The sequence below is a fragment of the Podarcis muralis genome, chromosome 7 (assembly GCF_964188315.1).
Source record: "Podarcis muralis chromosome 7, rPodMur119.hap1.1, whole genome shotgun sequence".
NCBI classification, from domain to species: domain Eukaryota; kingdom Metazoa; phylum Chordata; class Lepidosauria; order Squamata; family Lacertidae; genus Podarcis; species Podarcis muralis.
In genome coordinates, this window is record NC_135661.1 from 54478402 (window position 1) to 54502999 (window position 24598).

The following is a 24598-nucleotide window of genomic DNA, read 5'->3' on the forward strand; positions in this document are numbered from 1 at the left end:
GCACTTGACAGCGGGCCCACACTCAACTTTTTCCTGAATGAGAGGTGTGAGAGAAAGAGATTGCAGTTGCTCAGTAGTGTCAGAAAGGCACTTGGCACATGCTGGGGTGTACTTTTCTTCCCATGCTCCAGGACTCAGCGCCAGTGCTCAAGTCAAGGTACATGGGCTGAGGCCTGGTAAGTCTTGGTGCAAATTGGGTTGATTGCAGAGTGCTTGTTCAGAGAGGGGAGAGTCATGAGAAAAAGAAGCTGCTTTGTTTTGAAGAGTTGCTGCAAAGGGGGGGGGGGCTAGGAATCAGCTGGTATGTGGAAGAAAACAGAATGCCTGTGTTCTGTGGCTGAGTTTCCTGGCAACAGAAGGGGGAATCAGTGCCTAATTTCTAGAAAATTCCTTGGGCTTTCACATAAGATCTGCTTCTGGGAAGGAGAAAGGCTGAAGTTGAAGGAGAAGCACTCTGCATATGGCAAAAGGTACTTGTATCATTAAAATACAACTGTTACTTCTGCTTAAGAATTCTCAGCTATGAAGTCAAGATCAGTCACTGAATCATAGGGCAGAATTCTTAAAGGGAAATATTTTGTGCTCTTGCAGTGCCTTGGCTTTCCTCAGTTCAAATATGGGACTAGTATATATTAAATAGTATAAATGCATACAGTGGTACCTTGGGTTAAGTACTTAATTCGTTCTGGAGGTCTGTTCTTAACCTGAAACTGTTCTTAATCTGAAGCACCACTTTAGCTAATGGGGCCTCCCGCTGCTGCCGTGCCGCCGGAGCACGGTTTCTGTTCTTATCCTGAAGCAAAGTTCTTAACCCAAAATAATATTTCTGGGTTAGCGGAGTCTGCAACCTGAAGCGTATGTAACCTGAAGCGTATGTAACCCAAGGTACCATGGTAATTCATTGTTCCAGCACATACATGTATCTGAAGCATTGTAGTCTGGGAGTTGGCTCACTGCTTTTGCCTTCTGTCTTCATGGACTTAATCTATTGCAGTGGTAGGCTGAAGGTAGATCGGGATCTAGATTGGTTGATCTGGTGCTGATTTGCTGCAAATCATCTGAGTTTACAATTAGCAGCAACAAAAATGCTTCCCTCCTTCTTTAAATTAAGCTGCTGGGATGGAGGGGGCGGGGAGGAAACCAGGAGTGGATTTTGTGTAACAAGTCATGAGTTATGGTACTAAAAATCAAATTATTGCATTGATCATGTGCTCAGAGGCATGGTCTCTTCTTTAACCCTATGCTGCTTGACTCCGCCCCCCTCTAGCCACTACTTTATATCCAGCTCTGGTTCATGGACCTTGAGCTTCTAGTACAAGGTAAAGTACAGTAGATCATGTAAGCCTGGAGTTTGCCTACCTCCTAATCTATGGCATTCACCCACTTGCAAAGATCCTGTTTGCTGCTTGCAGCATGTTAAGAGTCTCAATTGTCTGAACTGTGTTGGCCCCACCATGCCATTACTGCTCACCCATGAAGAATAATACTTTTCTTATCTTCTGTGAAATGTTGACAGGGAAATAGCAATAATAAATAACTAAGGTGCTTATATCATGATCATATATTGAACTCAATTAAACACTTATTTGAACCTTAATTCCCCCCCCATCATATTGAATTGTTGTTGATCTATTTTAGTCTGTATTTAGTTGATATTCCTCAATTGCTAACTTCTTGTAGTTGATTCTTTTCATTCAAGACAATACATTTCTTTCAACAAAAAAGAAATTGTGTAGCTAATCGCTGGAGAGTCTCTTGGAAATGCTGTCAAGGCAGTAGAGGATTGTCCACTCCAGTTCATGTTGGTTTTGTGTTCATTTAAAATGAAACTGATACATGCCTTAGTGGTGAAGACTCTTAAAAGACATGATGACTCATATGAAGACTGTTTCATGCTATTGAAGTCTGTAGAAAAACAAAAACGAAAACCTTCAAATGGTGAGAACACCTTCTGAGTTCAGGAAAGCCAGTTCGTATTTTATTTGCACAGCAGAGTGCAATGGAGACAGAAATCAAAACATGTCTATATTTAGTGTGCCTTCTGCATTAGCTAGTTACTGCCTCAGGCAAATGTTTAACCTATATTTGTAAAACTACCCCATAACTGCCAGTGAAGCAGGGAATCTACTGCTCCAAATCCAAACACAGTAACACAGAAAGCTTTTCTGTTGAACAGACCCATTACTACTACAAAGAGGTGGAGGGGAAGTCTGGCCTGTACAGTATCAGTCCATCTAAGCATCTCAACATGCTACTCTACTGCCCTTCTCAGGTAATCAGGTTTCAGTGCAGTGGTGATTCTCATCTGTCACTGTTAATTGCAAAGCCAGTAGTGAGGGAGTGTATCAGGCATCCATAATCCTACCCAGAATTAAGCTGCTGCCCTTGCTTTTAGACTCTCCTAGATGAAATGCATGTGTTGATTCAAATATATCCATCTGAGTGCAACCTTCGCCAACCCGGTGCCCTCCATTTAGGACTATAACTTTTATCAGTCCCAGCCAACTGGGCTGGTGAAGACTACAGTAAGAATTCAAAATGTGCATTCGTGTATGGCAATTATCTGCAAAACAGTGTGGCTTACATAAGACAACTAGCACCCATCTTTCACATGAGGATTTTGCTTATGTGTCACACTCTGCATGGAAGACGCCATGGCCCAATCTGAGGAAATGGTTTCTGACATGGTACAAGAATATCTCGATTTTTGTTTTGAGGAATGTCTACCTATGCAAATCATGGTTATGGACCGTGTGTTTTTAATGGCCTTTTCTGTGATGGGACCTTTATTTTGGAGGTGCAGATGGTATAAACTTGACTTGACTTTCTGGAGCCAATCTAAGGCCCACCTTTTTACCTGGGCTCTTATGAGTAGCTAGATGCCTATGCAACTATAATGTGGTTATAATGTACTGCTGATGATCTGTTATAACTGATTGTTTCATTGGGTTTGTTAGATGTTTCTTTCTTTTATTGTTTATCACTGTTGGGTTTTTTAATGGTCGTACCTTGGTTTTCGAACAGAATGCATTCCGGAAGTCTGTTCGACTTCTGAAATGTTCATAAGCCATGGTGCGTCTTCCAATTGGCTGCAGGAGCGTCCTGCAGCCAATTGAAAGCTTCAGAAGTTGCACTGGACGTTCGGCTTCTGAGGCAAAGTTCGTAAACTGGAACACCTACTTCCGGGTTTGCGATGTTTGAGTTCCAAGTTGTTCGTGAACTAAGCTGTTCGAAAACCAAGGTACAACTGTTATTGTTATTACCAACTCTGGGATTCACACGAAAGGCAGGATATTATTAACTAAATACATGCAATGTCAGGCTATAGTCTATTTCATATAACACTTGGTTCTAAAAACAGGCAGGCAGGAGACAGGTTAAAGCAGAAGTTTTGCTCTGGCTTCAGATCAGGTGAGCTAATGATAAGGGAGGTTGTGCTCACGCTGTTTGCCAAGGTCTAGCTCTTAACTTTCTGAAGGTGTACATAACCTTCAAGAAAACCATTTTCCTTGGGGAGGGAGACTACAGCTCTTTTTGTACTGTGATAACTTGGCCACAGTAGTTTACTGTGCCCCTATTTTCCAGGGATGTTTCTGATTTAGATAAGCCATCCCAGTTTCTGATTTCATCCTGGAATGTCCCACTTTTCTTAGGATGTCCCTATTTTCATTGGAGAAATGCTGGGGGGTATGGAGTTATCCAACCTCTGAGCCATCTGAAGGAAATCTTGTATAGGGAAGGTTTTTTTTAAAAAAAAAATTATGTTTTATTATGTTTTTATATATGTTGAAAGCTGCTGAGAGTGGCTGGGGCAACCCAGTAAGATGTATAGGGTATAAACAGTAAAATGATCATTATGGAATGGGACGTCCCTATTTTCATTGGAGAAATATTGGAGGGTATGAGTTTATGCTCTGATAAACTCCTGCCTGAATTACTGCTATGTGCTCTACATTGGACTTCCCTAGAAAAAACTTCAGAAGTTGCAATTAGTGCAGAATACTGGGATTACGCTGCAGTCAAACCTTGGCTCCCGAAGGCCTTCATACTGTACTTTTCGGCTCCTGAACGTCAAAAACCTGGAAGTGTGCGTTCCGGTTTTTGAACGTTTTTCGGAAGCCAAGCGGGCTTCTAGAACGGTTTAAGTTCGACAACCGAGGTTTGACTGTATAATAATCCTGAAAGCACTGCTTTGGCTGCCAGTGACTGGTGGTGCCAGTACAAAGCCCTAAATAAGGCCTAAGACACGTTCCTTCAAGGACTGCCTTCCCCACAACCAGCCAACCCAAGTTTTGCCAACTGCAGGGGTAGGAGACCTGGCTGGGAGCTGTGGGACGAAGCCTTACTGGTAGCACCCTGGATCTACTTTTGTTTTTAATGCTGTGTTTTTGCCAGCTGCCCTAGGCTCTCAGGAGGAGGGAGTGCTTAAGAAATAAAATAATGGTGGTGGTGGTGATGAAAGGGCTTATCACTGCTTTTAATTATCTTTTGAATGCTATAGCTTTGAATGAAACAGCAGTTTTAAACTGATAATTTTACTGCTTTATTCTTTTTGCTAATCCTTTTGGGCATTTTGCTTTGCATTTTTTACAATTAACATTTTTATGAAACAAATAAAATCATACAATAAACATGTCGCTCCGAACATTCCACCACACTCCCAAGGTGGCTAATAGAGGCCAGGATTTGCCCAGGAAGGTAAAAGCACCGCTGCTGGAGTGGGGGAAAGAACAGCGGGAGCTCCTCACTCCCACTGAGGCAAATGAATACCGTTACAGTATTTACTGGTGGCGCGGGGGAAACCAAAGTACCCTTGCCTTGGCTGGCTTTCGCCGCGCCCAACCCACTCACAGGGGGAAATTGCAGGTTTCTTTTCCAAAAAACACCACCCCACCCCATGCCCGTGTGCTCGTCCCCGGCGCTTCCTCAGGAAGGCCGGAGCAGGCGGAGTTGCCATGGCAACCAGCGGCAAGTAGGCGCTCGTTCCTTGCGAAGGGGGCGGCGGCGGCGGCGGCTCCCGCTCTGGCTCTGTCGGGAGCGCGCGCGCGCGGTAGCATGGGCTGCCTAGACAGCAATGCCTCTGCCATCGGAATCTCTCCCTGAGGCGCCTGTCCCGGGCCGGGCCTTTTTCTCCTCCTTTTTCTAACTGACAGGGTGAAGGTGGGCCTAGGAGGGAGGTCGCTCGGGGACGCTGTTTCTCGGCTGGCCGACAAGCCCACGACGACAACGTCTTCTGAGGGGGTGGGAGGGGCGGCCACGTGCGCGCGAAGGATCCTGACGAGACGCGAGTCAGCCCCGGCCACGCCTGCCTCGGAGCTCCGAGCGAGGCGGGCGGCGGCTCAAGAGAGCGTTAGCTTTTCCTTCTCGGCGAGGGCGAAGCTCCTGACTCGTCAGCGGCCGGACGCAACGCCAGGGACTAGCGCCGTGGCTAGTTTGAAGCGGCTCGCCGAGGAGGAGTTTCCGCGCGCATTCGCCGCAGCAGCAGCAGCAACAACAACGAAGGAATTGGGGAGGTGCTTCTCGCCGGGCCTCTGGGCGCCGCCCGCGTTCGGGACGTGCTGGCTTTCCTCCGGCGTTGGTGACCGCGGCGGTCGGTCGGTCAGGCTTCTTGGCACGTCTGAACCGGGCATCTCCCGATTAGCTTGTCTGCAAACCTTTATAAGCTGCACCCTTGTGGCCCATTTCGGGGCGTGGCTTGCTGTTGGAATGTGAGAGGGAGGGCGGCGGGAGAGCTTGACCCGAAACCCAGGAGGGGTTCAGCTGTCTCCGAGTCGAAGCAGGCTCCTGTTTTCGGAAGTCTCCATCGACATCTCCGTCTGTCTCGGTAAATGTCAGGCTGGGAGGCTGGCAGGACAGCCCTTTCCCTCCTTTAGTCAAACTCCCGGGAGCGGGCCCGAAAATTGCCCTGCTTAAGGAGACAGAGGGCTGCCTGTGCCTTCTGGCAGGAGCTGATCCTCCTCTTGTGCCTGTCACAGGGAATCGGCACATCTAGAGCCCAGGTTTGCGTTTCTGATCCCGAATGTGCCAGTCAATGGAGTAATTCTGCAGAGGGGAGAATCAGCAATCCTAGGGCCACCAATGAATTGCAAATGGAAAAGAACGCCAGGGAAGCCTCTGCACGATTGGTATTCTAAATTGAACTTGTTAAGGTGCCCTTTCTTATTACTACCAGTCCCAGTAGGTGGGCAGAATGGGCACAGAGCGCAGCGAGCTACCGTTCTGATGAATGTTTTTTAAGCCTCCTGTTCAACCACTGACTTTGCTCACCGGAGTGACATCTCAAGCACCTTTGTGGTCAGACACCGCAGAGTGAACAAAGGCTGCAACCAGCATCCCGCCCTGAAACATAGGTTGCTAGCTACATATTTCAGGTGGGGAAACAGCCTTACTCATTTGCAAGTACGAAAGTGTCTAGTGGCAGGCATTGAGTGCTAAAAATGCATCTTTTGCAATATACAAAAAAAGTAGCACTTAATTCTGGAGCAGCCGAGACATCTGTGCATCTTGTCTTTGTTTACTAACTTCTGGGATTTTGGAACTGTGCCTCCGTTGAAATACCTGTTCTGTTTTCTTGCAGATGCCTGCCTGCCTTAGAATCCCACGTCATGACCTGGGACTTGCCTGAGTGAGAAACTTGCGGGGGAAGGCACCTCCTACCAAACACAGTGTGAGTGTTGCCTTTTGGATCATCCTACATGCCTCCTCCACCCTTTTTCTCACTGCTGCTTCTGCTGCCAGGAGCGACTCAGTAACCAGCACTGCTGCATTTCTGGCATTCCATTCTAGATGCCACAGATGAGTGGAGGGTTTCGGAGGAAGAGAGACTAAAACAGACACCAACAATTAGGCAACTCCAGGGCTTGGCAGACAAAGGTGCTACTGCCAGGCTGGAGGACGAAGACTTTTGTCCCTACTCTTTCCTCCAGAGAAAAGTTACATTTTAACAGCATTGGAAAAACAAATCATTGGCTTACATTGGAGAAAAGCACGTGGCCTCACTTTGTCCTTGTGGTCTTGTTATCTTTGGCAGCAGATAAAGCCGGGTAAGTGCATTTGATTTGATACATTTTTAAAGGGACTGATGCCTATTGAACTGATGGTGGCTGTTTAGCTTGCCGTCTACACGGTGAGTCAGAACAGCATCCTTTTTCTGGTTCCTCTCTACCTTTGGGATTACTCTAGGGCAGACTTCTGTAACTTGATGTGCTCCAGAGGTTTTGGACTTACTTACATCTGCCTCACCTATATTGTCTACTCCAGCAGAGCTGGTGCTGTGAGAGTTGTGACCCAAAATATCTGGCATGTATCAGGGTTTGGGAAGGCTGCTCTAGGGGTAGATGCTGAAGCTCAATTGAGAGAGAGAGAAACAAATAGGGTGTCTGGAATTTTCACATGTATATTTGAACCTCTAACTCTTATGTTCCATATTCTCTCTTGTTTCCTCTCTTAAGTATTAAAAATGTATCATATACAGCAAGGATGACAATCCGCTAATGTCACAGTATGTCTGAAATTCTGGCAAAGAGGAATGTACAATTGGACCAGAAGAAAATATAGGATTACTCTTGAACTGTGCAGTTACCTATATCTTTTTCCATCCTAGTTCTGTGCGGGGCTTAAGCTAGAGTTCTCCAGAGCTTAGCACCAAAATCAAGTTTCAATGCCAGAACTCAGTCCTGAAACATGTGAAGCTGTAAAGGTTAAAATGCCTCTGAGCATACACAGAGGGCCTTTGGTCACTAAAGAGTAAACACATTTTGTCTGTGGACATTTGGGATTGGGGCAAAAGGCTTCAAGGTCAGAGACTGTACCTTTCAGGCAAGTTTAGGGATGGCGCGCTATGGTTGTGCATTTCTTCACTGCCCCCATTACGGACTCAGGAGAGATCTGTGGGATCACTTATCTGTCTTTCATGGAAAAGCAGGGAGGAACAGAAGGCACTGCAAGTGTGTTCACTTTTTCTTAACTAGTCACATTCTTTTTCCCCTCCTTGAGGAAACTGAGTAAGATGCATAGGACCAACATGTGTCTGACTGGTATGTGTGGAAATAGTTGAGTGATCTGACATTGGGTTGGCTGTGTTTTCCTAACAGAAAGGTCAAAGATTGTCTGTACCTTTATGGCATATAAAAAATAATTACTTTTTAACAATTAAAGCATGCTTCAAGCAACTAAACTAAAATAATACATAGCAAAGCATTAATTCCATTCCTACTGGCATTGGAAACAAGAATTTTTGGTCATACACCTTTATAGTAATGCTATCGTTTTTATCTGTATTTCTAGCTTGCATAACAAACTGTTTTTCATCCTCACAACAGCCCTGGGAAAGGGAATTGTTTAATAGGTAGAGAGTGTCTGTCCCCTTGTTATGTCCCTACATAGCATGTTAGATGCCACCATATAATAGGATTGCCTACTTTAATTGATTTAATCAGTACAATTAATTGACTAAACTTTAACTGCAGATTGAAAATTGACTTCCTGTTAATCACTGGGAATAACAATGAGCAAATATTACTGAATTCACAGCAGTGAAAAGCCATTCAGCCATGGATGGCCCACAAACTTGTTCTCCCATCCCTCCCTTTGTAATCTAATGGATTTTCCTTCCACTTTGTATCCAAAACTAGCAAAGAGGGACACTTTTAGAGTGGCATCACAAAGGCTTATGTTCTTAGTAGCATTGAAGGCAACAGAAGATTGTTGTCAATGTCAAGGTGTCTTTTAAACCTGAATATTTCATAATGCTGATAGTTCTTGACCTTGTTTAGTTCTCGAAACCATTGTGATTCTGGTATGCAACTGTTGTGGGGAGTATCCCATTTCCCTCAGAGTTTGATGAAAATAAATAGTTTGCTTCTGTCAAGATCCCTTAAAGGCAGTTTCATTGAGGTTTTATTAATATAGATATACTTTCAATCAGTTAAACGGTCAGGTGATTAACAATGCTAATAAGTTGGCAATTCTACGTGATAACATGGAGCATTGATGGTAGTCACTGATGTCTGCACTAGTTTGCTGCAGCCTCCTATCCCAATACCTTTCAGTGTTCCTTGAAAGCTGCAGATTGGTTTGTTGATTGTGATTCTTGGCCTCTGCACTAATTTAATTGATTAATGCTGGCATCTCTGCTGATATATGGTTGCAAAAAGCTGTGTTGATTATTTGGCGGGATGGCCTTTCTGCCATATTAATGTGCTTCAATAAATAGTTTGTCAGGGTGTTTCTCTTATAGCTTCCAGTGGCACATTCACACATTGTCCATCATAAAAGTAGTAATTTGATTTCCAGTTTGGTTTCCCACCTATCCCATACAAGGGGAATCTTACTGGGCGGGGTCACTAATTCGTGGATTTCTCTGTGGAAAAATGCAGAATATCAAACCTTCATAATACAGAATAGCAGACCATTTATTTCTATTGCTTTTCCCTTTTACGTTTGCCCTACAGATCTAGTAGTGTCCATTGTGTATAATATATCACTCTTCCCAGGAGCAAGGAGGAATTATATCTGAGACTGATGTACCTCTCTGTCTCCTCTCATGAGAACATAAAGAGGAGCACTGTTGAATCAAGTCCAAACATTATTTACACCTCATTTTCCATTGTGGCCAACCAGAACTCTAAGAGAAGCCAAGCAGGAGATGCGTATGATAGCCCTCTCCCATTGTTGTTCCTTAAAGACTGATATACAGAGGCCCTTCCTTCACTTTCCATGCCCCACCCAACAGCCATATCAGTGTGTGTGTGTGTGTTTGCGCATGCACACTGGGTGCCTAACACAGAGACATTTTGTAAAAGTTCTATGATCTCCCAGAAATTCTCTCTCTCTCTCTCTCTCTCTCTCTCTCTCTCTCTGCTCCCAAGAAGGATAGAAGTAATATTTGAGTCCTATCAATTCTGCAAACATGTATTTATTTTATACAATTATAGCTTCAATGACTTCTCTAAAGCAATGTGGGGCAATGTCATTTGGAAAAAACGCTGATAATTACCTATTAGCCGCATTCCCTTGCATGAGTCTTAAACTAATGTAGGTTTGTTGTGCCTCAGAAGCATGAGCAGCCTTTTCCTCTCAACAATGGAAAAGGTAGCTATAGATACCTTTAAAGCCTTTGATTATATAGAAAATAGGTTTCTCCTGTAGCTAAGGTAAAGGTAAAGGTACCCCTGCCCATACGGGCAAGTTGTGACCGACTCTGGGGTTGCGTGCTCATCTCGCTTAAGAGGCCGGGAGCCAGCACTGTTCGAAGACACTTCCGGGTCACGTGGCCAGCGTGACGAAGCTGCTCTGGCGAGCCAGCACCAGCACAGCGCACGGAAACGCCGTTACCTTCCCGCTATAAAGCGGTACCTATTTATCTACTTGCACTTAGGGGTGCTTTCGAACTGCTAAGTGGGCAGGAGCTGGGACCGAACGACGGGAGCTCACCCCGCCGCGGGGATTCAAACCGCCGACAATACAATCGGCAAGTCCTAGGCACTGAGGTTTTACCCACAGCGCCACCCGCGTCCCCTCTCCTGTAGCTAGCACCACACATAACTAATACCATCAAACCCTCTTACCAACCCTCTACAGCTAAGGTTAGAATTAATGGCTATGAATTCAAATTCATTAAAAAAATCTAGAGGTACTAAGAAGGCATGCCCCACTGCCCTATTATTATTGTCCTCACTTTGGGACCTTTGGCAGCAGTGATAATAGTTAATGCCATTATTAAAGGTCTTAAAATAAAGGGGAAAGAACACCTAATTAATTTATGGTTATGGAAATTATGGTTATTATGCTGTTTGACCCATTAGCTGCAGCTCCCCACTTAAAACAACTATTTGGAAATTATCAAAAAGTGGCAGGTTTGCAAATTATTTATAATAAAACTGCATTTTATAGCATTCCTCCACTTAAAATACACAATATAATAAATCAGGGATTAAAAGTTCAAATTCACCTGAAACATCTTTGGTTTTAGAGGTCAATATACACTTAGTATACAACCCTTATAATGAAAATAAGGCTAGGGGGAGGTATGATGTGGGAGGTGGGGCAGGCTAGGTAAGGGGCACACTACACGGGCAGTTAGCAAAATTTCACTTAAAGGTAGCAAAATTTCAGCCTGACTGTGAAAATCCCCCCCACTTCCCTTGGCCCAACTGCTTTGCTAATAATTGGGCTTGTTCTGGATGTAGTGGAGTCTACTCAGACTGCTTGTCTAAGGTCTCATCCTGAGCCTATGGAAATTAGTGCAAACACACAGTCCCTTGTCTTGGGCCCTGGTGCTGCTGGGATTAAGAGTACGCCGTATGTCTTGGTGAAAATGGACACGGCTGCCAAGATGAGCAAGCACTGGAAGTGAGGAGGCTGGTGTGAGGCCTTTCCATTTCTGCTGTCTCTGGGTGCCAGCCAGCCAGAGTCTTACGAGCCTTCCAAATGATAGTTTCCTTCCTCTCACGTGTTGGGACCATCCCATTCTCCTGCCTGCTGTGCTTTCTTTGGGGATCTGGCACAGGTGCCTGACTTACACAATCTTGGACTGGTTGGGCTTCTTTCCTTGCCAGTATTTCTTCTGACTCTTCGGTCTGCTGTTGGATGACTCCTGATCTTGTCAGCATTATTGAGATCAGACACAACAAAAAACAAAGTTCTTCAAAGAGATTTTCTTTTCTGTATCTAGTTTCACATCTGATTTGCTGCAGCCTTTTGCTTTATTTATTCAGAACCCTGTAAACTTGCTTTGCTTCTAATTAAAATGCATCCTGATGCACATAAAATGTTTACTGTAAATTAATGCTGAAATTTTTCAGTCTTCCCCAGGTGCTTGATGCGACATCTTTATAGAGTGATCATTTCATTTGCTGCTATTTTGGGCTGTGCTTTCAGTGAGCCTCATAGAAGCAGCTACTCTTACAGCCTTAGTAGTTGAGATAGATAGGGCATGGAGTCAGGACAGCTGTTAAAGCTTGGGTGGGTGTGGCAAACCAGGTGCTGAATTAAGCAGAGGATCAGGAGAGACAAAGACACAGGCTGGTTTTATGTATAGTTTATGGTCATAGCGCTCTTCGCTGTCATGCATGCCTCAGTGACCTCTAGATTAGATTTTTGTGGTGCATTTTCTGTGGGACTGTGTTGCAGATAGCCTATAGACTTTGATCTGCAGTGCACCTTCTTGTTTATTAGCTGGTGTTAGGTGGTCCAAACGCAAACTACAGAGCCCTATGCTCTCTGATTTACAAGCCCCAAGCCTAGTGTTAGTAAAGCTCCTTTCTGCAGGTATCTGCTGGGCAATTGAGTTCCTCATTGGAAACTAGGTTGCACAGCCAATCCTGCAGGCTTAATATTCAGTCCTGCTTTTTGCAGGGATTAGCTGCGTGATCCAAGTTTCTCACAGGGAACTAGGTTGCGTAGCCAATCCAGTAAACTTGAACTCACCACCTATCAGCTCATAGGTTGTGTAGTCAATCCTTCCTTTTTGTAGGGATTACCTGCACGATCAAGTTCCCCATGTAGTCAATCCAGCTGCATTTCTACATGACTTCACATAGGACGTGAACCAAAGGTTCCTCAATCCTACTATAAAACTCAGAAAGTGAGGTAGACATAACTTCTTATTTTATATATTCCTTCTACCCTTTCATTAGGGACGCGGGTGGCGCTGTGGGTAAAAGCCTCAGCGCCTAGGGCTTGCCGATCGAAAGGTCGGCGGTTCGAATCCCCGCGGCGGGGTGTGCTCCCGTTGCTCGGTCCCAGCGCCTGCCAACCTAGCAGTTCGAAAGCACCCCCGGGTGCAAGTAGATAAATAGGGACCGCTTACTGGCGGGAAGGTAAACGGCGTTTCCGTGTGCTGCGCTGGCTCGCCAGATGCAGCTTTGTCACGCTGGCCACGTGACCCGGAAGTGTCTCCGGACAGCGCTGGCCCCTGGCCTCTTAAGTGAGATGGGCGCACAACCCCAGAGTCTGTCAAGACTGGCCCGTATGGGCAGAGGTACCTTTACCTTTACTTACCCTTTCATTAGGGACGCGGGTGGCGCTGTGGGTAAAAGCCTCAGCACCTAGGGCTTGCCGATCGAAAGGTCGGTGGTTCGAATCCCCGCGGCGGGGTGCGCTCCCGTTGCTCGGTCCCAGCGCCTGCCAACCTAGCAGTTCGAAAGCACCCCCAGGTGCAAGTAGATAAATAGGGACCGCTTACTAGTGGGAAGGTAAACGGCGTTTCCGTATGCGGCTCTGGCTCGCCAGATGCTGCTTGTCACGCTGGCCACGTGACCCGGAAGTGTCTCCGGACAGCGCTGGCTCCCGGCCTCTAGAGTGAGATGGGCGCACAACCCTAGAGTCTGGCAAGACTGGCCCGTACGGGCAGGGGTACCTTTACCTTTACCTTTACCTTACCCTTTCATTATATTTCACCAGATATGTCAATTTCACAATAAGCAACACTTTCCATATTTCATTTAACCATTCAGCAATGTATGTTCTTTCATATGCTAGTCACTTTGATTCTTACAGCTATTAAGTTAATTAGAAAGTTCTTGGAAATCTTTTATTACAGTGCATCTTATAACAATGACACCAGTTGAGATGATAAATGATAGAATGAATGACTTGGAATTTGTTCTTCCGCCTGGTGAAGTATTATAAAATACTCTTGCTGTCTTACTGCTGTCTGTGGATTTTTTAAATCACCTTTTCTCATCTTAAAACATTTAATCTATGAACTGCCATGAAATCTTTGGGTGCAGGGCAGCATACAATTAATAATAATAATAATAATAATAATAATAATAATAAACCAAACAAACAAAAATAATACTCAGAGGAATCTAATTGAAATTGACCTAAGATAGTCATTAATTTTAATTGCTCTATTCTGAGTGGAACTTATATTGGATACAACCCAATGCTAAGAATGAGCAGTATCTTCACTGCTGCTATTCTTGCTTTCCATGACATTTAAATATTCTTTCATATTTTATTAGCTTCTATTTTTTATTCACAAGCAAGTACTTTCACCTGTATAAATCTCCCAGTCTTATCACTAGATATTTATTTTCTTTTTCCTGTGGTGCTTGTATCATGTCTGACATTATGTTGCACATTTGACTCCTAATATTATTCCCCAGAAGATTTCTTTTCATTCAGCTTATAACAAGGGCATTTTTCATAACATTAAATTTTCTGTAAACTTGAGCCTTGCAGCTGAGTTCATGTGCATGTGGTATCATCCACATATATTGTGAATTTACAGTATTGTGAAATATTGTGACAGGGCCTTCTCAGTGGTGGTTTCCCATTTGTGGAATGCTCTCCCTGGTGAGGTGTGTTCTTGACTTTTAGGAAGAAGTTGAAAGCATTCTTGTTTCCCCATGCAACCCTGAAATTACTGGTAAAACTGTGTTTTCTAAATGTTCTTAGAAAAACATGTTTAACTGTTTTTAAAATGCTTTTATACTACTCCAGGCTTCCTCAGACTCTGCCCTCCAGATGTTTTTGGCCTAAAACTCCCATGATCCCTGGCTAGCAGGACCATTGGTCAGGGATGATGGGAACTGTAGTCTCGAAACATCTGGAGGGCCGAGTTTGAGGAAGCCTTTACTACTCTGTTTTGTTCTTAGGTTTGCTGCCTGGGGCTTCTTGAGGAGAAAGAGCAAGATATAAGTTGTATAAATAATAGAAAGGATACGTGTGAACTTTAGAATGGTTTCTGAAAATTTACAACACACTGTTTTTTCCTGTGACAGAAATTTGTATTGTGCTTCTCCATGCATTATTCATGCATCCTCTTGTGTCTTGAAATCTGAGAACTTATTCCGTGGTGTTTCCTAAAGTTAGTGCCTACATTTGAAACTGGGCCTGGTGTGTCCTTGCTGGGTCAGTAGAGAGACAAAAGACTTGTTGAATCTCTTCTTCTCTTCAGCTCATGAGAGATGCCTGTGTCTTGGGTTTCAATGGGAAACTTGCCATTCTTCCACTGACCTGGACTATTTTGAGCCGCAGGATTTGCAAACTTCAGAGAAATGTTGGCAGATTGCCAGAAAGAGGAGGGGCTTGCATGCCAGCTTCAGATACTAGAAAACATGGAAGGAGGTAGCTTTTTGACACTAACTATACTATCTTTGGTGAGATTTAGTCAGATGTGCCTTTAAGATATATATTATTTTTAAAAATCTAGTATGAAACAACAGGATTTGCTGTCTTCTGAGCAAAGAATATTTTGAGGTTGCTATTCTGCTACTGTATGCCCATCTTCTGTGTGTGGAGCAGGAAGATTTGGAAACCTGACCATGGAAGTGAGGATGACCTTGAAGGATTTCAAAGTCAGAGATGAAAGAACAAGACTACCTTGTCTTAAAAATGTAGCACGGTATTGTTTTTCCTCTACGTGATCGCGCACACCAGCTCTTGATGGAGCCTACAGCAAGTATATACTTTACATTATTGTTTAAGAGGAAGTCGAGCCAAAGCGTTCTCCCAAGGATTCAGTGGAAACATTGCTTGTAATTTTTTTCTGTGCCATTCTGAGTGATGCACTGTCCATTCAGGAAATATACTATAAAACACATGGGGAAAGTCTGCACACACATACTCACACACCATCAATCATTGGTAGATTGGGAATGTAATAAGTGATATAAGTGGATTCTTGAACTTGTTTTTATTGTAGTGTAGTAGCCTGTAGATAGCAGTGGGAGAAGGAATTGCACTGCCACAGTAGCCGAAGGAACTTGAGTGCTCTTCACTTCTGACAGTAGCAACATTCTGGAACAGATGGCAGTGAGAGTGATCAGACAGCAGTGAACACAATGGCTGAAGTCATACTTCTCTTCATGTAGTGGAGGAATTTTCTCCTCATGGTCAATGTCATAATCATTCTACTTCAAAAAAGACAGGTGAAATGGCACAATCTGGTATCAGTGTTCAGCTGCTCACTTCATTGGCATTGGGGCTGGCAGGCAAGGGAATGTGCTTGTGAAGAGAAACAACATTTTGGGTAACTGGGCCTGTGTCTCTAGATTGCTGCATGCAGTTTGGCCCTTGGTTTGTGGGAAGAGGTTGCAAGAAGCAGGAGTTGCAGTAGGAAAAGTGCAAGGGGAGGGGGAATAAAAAGAAGAATGTGGAAGCTGAAGTTGGGTATTTTCTTGCAAGGGTGTTAAGCTGATTTTCCATCCATCCATCAAATTATTCTAATGCCGTGCATAGAAAATTATCCTGTACACCCCCTTCACTGGGCTATGGTAGCAAAGGGAGTGATAGGACCAACACATCTGGATTCCCCATAATCCAATGGATAGTGGTGGTGGTTTTTAAAAGTGGTGAGAAGTTCAATATGACTTTATCAGAGTGAGTTTTTCCATCTTTATAGACCATCCTTAAAGTGTTCAGCAACTGATCTGCTTGTTTGATGGGTTTCCAGATTGTAGAGGGCAAAGTAAAAGACAATTCGCCCTGGCAGTGCTTTCCTCAGTGCCCATCATGTCCTTTTGCCCAGCTTCAGCGGCTGCTTCTGTCAACCAAGACAGCCAATCTCAAAGTACAATGCTGCCCATGTGTCTTCTGTGTGTGTGGTGTAGTGGTTAAGAGCAGTTGTCTTGTAATCTGGTGAACCGGATTCGTGTCTCCGCTCCTCCACATGCAGCTGCTGGGTGACCTTCGGCTAGTCACACTTCTTTGAAGTCTCTCAGCCCCAGTCACCTCACAGAGTGGTTGTTGTGGGGGAGGAAGGGAAAGGAGAATGTTAGCTGCTTTGAGACTCCTTCGGGTAGTGATAAAGCGGGATATCAAATCCAAACTCCTCTTCTTCTTGGCACAAAAAACCTCGCAGAGGAAGTTGTAGCTATGCAGATAAATGTGGGTTGCTCTTGTTAATAAGCAGGCACCTCCCTGGAAAGTTTTAGACTTCAAGGGATGGGAGTTCATTTCACAATGTGCATGTGGCAGAATTGGATGTGCCAAAGTGTTTCTTTCGGTGCTGACAAATGGCAAGTTGAGAAAATAGTTCACACTTATTGACGTTGTAGCTAGTGTTCTACTCTGAGTAGACCCATTAAAAACAATTGATAACCAACCAACATGGATTTCCATTAATTTCTATAGAAATAATTTAGCTTGGGGCAAGCCTTAATTCCACCCCCCCCCATTAAACAAATAACACTCCAGACCTAAGCAAGGGCTGTCAACTATAGTGGCATAATAATTATGCTAACATAGTATTTTTTCTTACTGTGGATATAATATAGAAAAAAACCAGCAACCATTGTCATATTTGTCAGGCAGAGAAGACGTAAGATATCATCAACAACTTTAATTGATGACAATTCCCCAGGCACTTGAATCATGAATTATTTGCAAATAGTTCCGTATTGGGTTGGGAGTGTCTTAGTGCTGTTGGTATTATTAGCATGCCTCCCATACAAGGGTTTCTATCTTCCCAGCAGGCTCTACAAGCCAAGGTGTGAAAGGCCAGTTGCCAGGTGAAGACTGAGGGAAGCGTTGGCTCCATCGCCAAGCTGGGCACAAGACAGAGGCTGGCAGCTGTTGACAGCTGCTGCGACATCCTGGAGCAGGAAGCTGACGTCAACATGGATAACTCAGGTACAGCAGATGCACAAAACCTGCGCCCGTCTTGGTTATTTGGGAAAGACGGTCTGGGAGCCGATGAGGCGTAGTGACTGGAGTGTTGGATTTGGACTGGGGAGGCCTGGGGGCTGATCTGTTTGGCCAGGAAGCATACTTGGCACCTTGGGGCAAGTCAGGAATTTTCCATTTAAGCTCCCTGGCAGAATAAAAACAGGATTGCTGCCATGTGTGCTACCCTAAACCCCAAAGAGGGAGACAGATTGGAACCCAATGGGTTAGTTAAGTAGGTATTTAAAATGTAAATGTATTTAATTTGTAATCACTTTTTGATTGGAGTCCCCAAAGCAACATTAATAAAATATGACTTTAAAAAAATGAAAAAAATGGATCCATATGGATATTGGAAATAGAATGCTAAAATAATTAATTCAAAGAGGAAGCAAAACACAGAAACCAAAAGAAGCAAACACACCTTCCACATGTGGAAATTGGAGACTGTTTAGTTTCTTGGAACATGGGTGGGGAGGACAAAGTGGGTGGAGTTTTGAGCGGGGCCAGGACCTGAGCAGACCTGTGATGGTGTCTGTCTGCCTCCTCCTCCTCCTGGTTCTCTTTTGTGAGGCTTGCTATGGGGTTTATTTGGAGGCAGGGGTCTGTATGGAAAGGGACAGTCCAGCTGAAGTAGGATTAGTTGTACAGTATAGCAATGTCTTTGTCTGTTTGCCTCTCTCTGATCATTAACATACACATCCCGGTTGATAGGATAGGATAAAAGCAGGGGGTGTCTTCATGTAGATATTAATGCTGAGCCAGTGACTTATTGCAGGATTTGTCATAATAAGGGTTTAGTGTCGAGTTGGCAAAATCTGTTCCTCCTTTTGCTGTGAATCCTCACATAGGGTGTGGTGATCATCCCCTTCCCTCCCTGTCTCCTTAGCTGTTGGTTTTATGTTCATTGTCCCTTGATGGTGTATGTTGATTAGAAGGCAAGTGAGAAATGAGAATGCCGAGAGGCTGTTTAGTTCTGCCACTCTTTTGCAAGAACTATGTGTTTGGTCCTAATGTTGTTACAATCCAGATGAAGACAGTAGGAATGGTAAAACCCCTAACAGTGCTGTCTTTGAATTCTGGAAGTAAGTATTTTGCAGTAGTGTAACTGGCCATAATATTATTTTAAGATGTTACTTTAAAAAGTACTCTGTTTATCATATGAAAGAGAAAGAGACTATTTGAATGAGAGTTGATGTTGTTGCTTTTAAAAAGCCTTTTTAACTACCCGAAATTTCCACATTTTCCACAGTATTTTTGGGGGGAGGGGTGTCAACAGAGCAACTGGCTTTCTCTCCCCATGCCCTCTCATCTGAAAGGAAGTCCATCATTGCCCTATGAATTCTGTTGAAAGTTCCATGCTGTGCACTTGATATGCAGCTGTTTATTCTTCGGAAAAGCCCATGTGCAAAAGGCAAAGGACATTCCATGTGAAGTTTGCAGTGGAAGCTTGAACTCCAAACTATGTCAGCAGTGCACTAGCAAAAGCTAGTCTGAAACTGTGTCCCTTTGCTGGAGGGATTCAAGATGGTGTATGTGTGCAGACTTTGAGTCCCTTCTTTCAGGTTGAGGCATTGACCTTGTTCACACACCGTGTAAAGCCATAAGCCATGGTTTGCTGTGCATAAGCAAATCAGTCCTTCTCTCAGCGTACACTGAGAAGAAACAAACCATGATCACTGGCTTAAATATGGGATACTGTGATGTGTGGGCTTCCTCCACCTATTTCACTCCCATTTTTGCTCCTCCGTTTTCTTTCAATGCTGAACTTGTGGTTTACTGGCCAAGGACTTTTTTAAAGTAGATTGTCCAGCTGCAGAAATTCCCTGTCAGACATGCCACATCATAAAAGAAAAGCCAAATGAACACAAAGCATTCTTTTCTCCTATGTGCTGTGTTAGTGGCGATTTCTCCACAGGAGTCAGTATTGATTATTCATTTATGAATTTGCCTTAGTGTAGTAACTAACAGATGCAAAATCAGGGGTACTTTAAGGGGATTTACAGGCATATAATGTAGTGTTGTTTGCCCAAAGATGAAGGTGAAGAAGAATAGGAGGTTCTGGCCAAACAGAAGGTGTTTTAATATGGCTTGGCTAATTTTATTTTAAGTGTGGAAACGGAGTGCATTCCATCCTTATATAATTTGTATACATGCTGCTCCTGACATTACCTATTGTATAAGTGCCTAATAAACACATATGCACATTGTCAGTTTTCCAATGGCACATTTCCCCCACATGTTGTGCCTTACTGCACCCTAAGTACCCCTTGTTACTGACCTCCCTCCAAAAGGAAGAATTGATGCCAGGAGAGAGTTACAGTTCAGCTCTTCTGGCTTCCCTTTCTCTGGTCTTCTGAGCCTTAATTGCCTGAGCTTGCCCAGACATATCAGAGTGAGGAGGTGCTCCCTGTTTTGTGCTGATTTGGAAGTTGCAGCGAGTCCCATTTCTCCCCTTTGTGAGGCCTCACAACAAAGTGCTTCAGTGAAGGAGTGTGAGGAGAGAGTTTGCACGGAAGAGAGAGCATTAAAGCAAGATGGCAACACGGCTATGACCAGGAGGGGCGAAGAGCACTGCAGACAGAAAAGAGTGAGTGAGGGGCACGTGGTGGAGGGGGAAAGAATAAGTAAGCAGAAAATGAGTTCTGCACAGAAGCTTATAAAGTGGAACTGGGTGGCATCTTCAGAAGATCCTTTGACTGAGACCAGATTGGTGGGGGTTGCTTGTCTGTTTCCTTATCAAACAGGATAGTAGTTAGAATGCCAGATGTGGGCATGGGAAGCCTCCATTCAAGTCTCCACCTATTATGCAAGCAGCTTGCTTATTGACTTTGGGCTACCCGCTTTCTTTCTTACTGTAGCCTGTAGGGCGGTTGACAGGGGAAAGGCAGAGTAGAAATAAAAAGGTAGAATAAATGGTGTATGAGCATCAGAAAGAGTGTTGGATGAGCAGCTGGACATATTGAAATAGTTTATCCTTCTGCAGACATTGGCTTAAAAGTATTGTAGGGGAAAAAAGAATGTTTTAACAAGCCAGCTACACCTGCTGCTTGTTGTTTGTAGTGGGACTGGAGTACTCATCCTTTTCCTTTTAATAGAACCACACAAGTGTAACATTTGCAAGGAGTTATTAACTATATTGGGTGCAGGACATACAATTAGGTGATGTGGAATGATGACTATGAGATGACCCTTCTAAAAAAGGCTGGCACACCAGTTGACAGCTCTGAATGTTGGCCTTGTTAGAGCCCTTTCCTTTTTATTCTTGGAGGTCTGAAATGGACTTTACATCCAGGTCAGGGTTGGTAAGACATGCATCTGTTTCCTCCCAGGTATTAGTTCCCAGGTTTTTCTCAGGTGTCTCTTTCTAGGCTCAGCACAGCCTATGGGAAATCATGAAGTGATGGGTGGTATGTCACCTGCTTGAGACATGTGCAGGGAAAGCAGCAGAGGGTAATTATAATCTGCTGTTACTATTTTGACTGGTTTTTAATTGGTGTGATTTTATCTTGATATTATTTGACTACCTGTCAGAAACTGCAGCGTTGCTATTGTTGCTGTTTTTAATCACCTTCCACATCTCTCAGGGTGATATATAATCCTATAATATACTGAATCAGACCCATGGATCCACCTGACTCCATACTGTCTGCACTGACTGGTAGGCATGCTCCATGGTTTCACACAGGGGTATTCCTTGGCTATTTCAGACTGGATGTGATGGCTGTTAATGAAGCGGCTGCAAGTGTAGTGCATGCAATGCAGAAATGAAGGTCTTGCCCTTTTCTATCTATTTTCTGTTCTGTAAGCATGTAAAAATATATCTGTACTGACAGAAGGCACACACTAAATGCCTTATCAATTAATATTCAAGCCATGGTCCTGTGATTACCTTAAACCAGTCAATAAATAATTAAAATTTTGTAATTCCAACCCTCCATAACAGTTCAATATTGATTCACCTGAATGTTCCACTTCTGTTTCTTTTACCAAACAACAACATGATCACTTTCAGAATGTTTTTATATGTACTATGTGTATATGTAACCACCTACACTATATTTTATATAGAAAGTCAGGGCAGAATGTCAGAAATAAATACGAGTATGAGCTGTACCAAAATGTTGCAGTGTCCCCTTAGTGTTTGTCTGGTGTACAGTGCAAAGCCAGAAGTTCCTCTTCCAGGCATTAACTTTTGTTGCTTTATTATTTTTTCCTTGTCTTTATGCCTTCAATATTCTGAAGCTCCCAGGGCTGATTGCTGTTGTTTAAAGTCTTTTAAAGTTGAGTTCTTGCATACTTTTTATTTTCTGGTGGCCCAGTTTTACCTGTAAAGCAATTAGCACTTGACCATCCAAGTTTGTTCTTTGAGAGTATGGTGTGCATTGGGATTGAATGGCATTTTGGTTGGCTGTATTGAGACAAATGTTAAATTAACAAAAATTAAACAATTTCCCCTAGCATAAAGAATCAGAAGTGTAAAAAACTTCATCTATGTCTATCTGTCATACAGCGGTTAACAGCTCAGGAGCTCTCCTTGGAAGCAAAGGAATGACCCTGGCTATAATGTGCATTCACACACAAACCCCAGTTTAGAAGAGGGCATTAAGATAAATCCCTCCTCTGAAAGAGTACTACGTGTACCTCATTTCAAACAGTCAAGGGCAGATTTGATGCTTTCCTCTTTTGGCCATTGCCTCTATTGTTAGGAGGCTGACCCAGATCTTTTGTCTCCAATCTTGAGTGTGCTATGGCTGCAGAAGTAATGGAGGAAGTTATGTAAGGTAATCTAAGGAATTCTCCCTGCCCCAGCTGCAAGGCAAGGCCAGCTGCTCAGCATTGCTGCTTTTTGCCCTCTGACAAAACGGCTCCCTCTGGAGCTGCTGAACCTCTGGAGCAGCCTGGCTATCTGGCAGTGGGGTCTGGGAGCTCTTTCCAGAGCTATGAGCCTGGTCCAGACACGAGTAGTACCTAGCACTAGCAGCAGAGACTTTAAGGGAACCCTGCAATGCCAACTTCTTTTGAACAGCTGGTGCCAATAATATGTGGTGTAGTGATGCTATCCTAAAGTTGTTGATCATATAACTATTTCTTAGATAGATATTTCTTCATCTGTCATTAGCTGTTTATTTCTCATATGTAGTGACCCCTTTTTGCTCTCCATTCTCTGCTCCTTTCACAAACCAACCAGCTGTTGGGTGGAGGGAGGGAGATAGTATTTATTTTTAGTTGCCCACAGAACAACTTGGGTATTTTCGACTTTGCAGAATCATAGGTTCTGTCTTCTGTGTGTTCTTCTTTCTTGCTTATGGTGACAGGAATTCAGACTGCTGTGAGTGAAGAGCTCCTCCACCTGGGGCACAGAGGCAGTGTGGTATTTATCTCTTCTCCATGCTTGTGTGGTCATTGTGTGCATCCCACTTGCCAAACTTCTTCAGGGAGTTTTGGGCAGCAAGAAGTGGTGATGTGGCATCTCTGTCTTTTCTGTCTTACTATGCCATCTCCCCGAGATGCGTACTTACGTCGCTGTGCTTGGAAAGCTGTTTCTCTGTGCTTTTTTGTAAGATCGGAGGCCATTATTTCCGTGTGCAAATGAATAATGCTTTCTTAAAATACGAAACAACCCAGGTTTCACTCAGACATACTCATTTTTGTTAGATAAAGATGGGAAGGTACAGTAGCTGTGCCTGTCCATTAAAATAATTCTAAAATCAGAACATTAAGGTAACAATTTTCATTATGTCCCCACTAAAAAGTCACAAAGCAGTAATCATATTTTTACATTCTGCAGAGCTAGATATTCAGTAAAAGGGAAAAAGCTATTTTGCGGAGGGTGGGGAGCGAGAAAAACATATGTCCCCTAGGGCATGTGGAAAATGTTGTGAAGTCTGAATTTTGTAACAGTTCATTTGAAGTACAGTCGTACCTTGGATCCTAAACGCCCTGGAAATAGCACGTTTTGGCTCCCGAATGCCGCAAACCTGGAAGTGATTGTTCCAGTTTGCAAATGTTCTTTTGGGACCCGAACGTCCAACGGGGTTTCAAATGTTTTGGAAGTCAAACGGACTTTTGGAACGGATTCTGTTTGACTTCCAAGGTACGACCATACATGAGTGGTTATGCAGACTTTGACAACAGTCCTACTAACTGTTCTTATCTGGGAGTAATCTCCATTGCACTTAGTAGGGCTTACTTTTGAGTAGCCATGCATAGGGTTGCACAACATTAGGTGACTACTAGGGGCAAAGCAGATTTCAAGTTGCCCCACGGGCTGTAAGGCCAAAGAGAGGACAATTTACCATTTGAGAATATAAATTTGGACCAACCTCTTGGCAACTGCTGAGGGTAAATATCTAACATGCAAGGTAATTTTTCTTTGGCTTCAGCAGCAACACAGCATTCCTTTCTTTGGTCAACATGCTAACGTTGGCCTTTGTTGGCTGATGGCTCTGCCCAGAGTTTTGGTGGGAGAAATAGCCCGTGGCCTACGCACACCCACCAACAATCCTTCCTGCAATAATGCTTGGCAGGTGCATATCATCTTGCATCAGAAGATCTTGCTTTGCAGTTTGTACTGTTCACGGCCCTTCATGGTGTAGCACTCCGCTTCATCACATGCTAATCTTCCCTTCATCTCATCCCTGCCTGGCACCTGCTCTGCTTGACAATAATTTCCTGCTTTGTTGCAGAGGGAAGATTCTTCAGTGGGAAACGGCCCAGCTTGCCGGGGGCACGTCAGCTTCCCATGGTACAGAAGTTGGTGGACTCTTTGGCCCAGCTGCAAGAGGAAAAGTTGCAGCTGCAGCAAGAGTTGTTGCTGCTGCAGGAAAAGCTTTCTGCGCAAGAGAGCAGCCAACTCAGTCAGACTGTACAGCTGCAGAACCAGGTATGTTGTCATTCAGGCTCCTTGTAGCAGGACAACATGCATCTCTGCTAGCTATTTTTCTGGGAGCATCTTGTGGAATCCTTGCCTCATCCTGGA

The 24598-nt window shown here is 43.9% G+C and overlaps 1 protein-coding gene across 10 annotated transcripts in view; it reads left to right on the top strand.

The window, feature by feature from the left end:
* The first annotated feature begins 368 nt into the window (after positions 1 to 368).
* Positions 369 to 24598, top strand: part of KIFC3 (kinesin family member C3) — a 38371-nt gene continuing 14141 nt past the window's right edge. Inside the window, exons 1-5 of one of the 10 annotated variants that reach the window (XM_077931804.1) lie at positions 369 to 470; positions 6578 to 6667; positions 6787 to 7043; positions 17427 to 17583; positions 24306 to 24502. In XM_077931804.1, coding sequence (XP_077787930.1) covers positions 17571 to 17583; positions 24306 to 24502 — 210 coding nt within the window. In that variant the 5' untranslated portion in view covers positions 369 to 470; positions 6578 to 6667; positions 6787 to 7043; positions 17427 to 17570. Of the gene's footprint in view, positions 471 to 4982; positions 6372 to 6577; positions 7044 to 17423; positions 17584 to 19779; positions 20207 to 24305; positions 24503 to 24598 lie in introns of those variants that run through there. The other 9 variants (XM_077931803.1, XM_077931802.1, XM_028739373.2 and 6 more) reach the window with 9 other exon arrangements.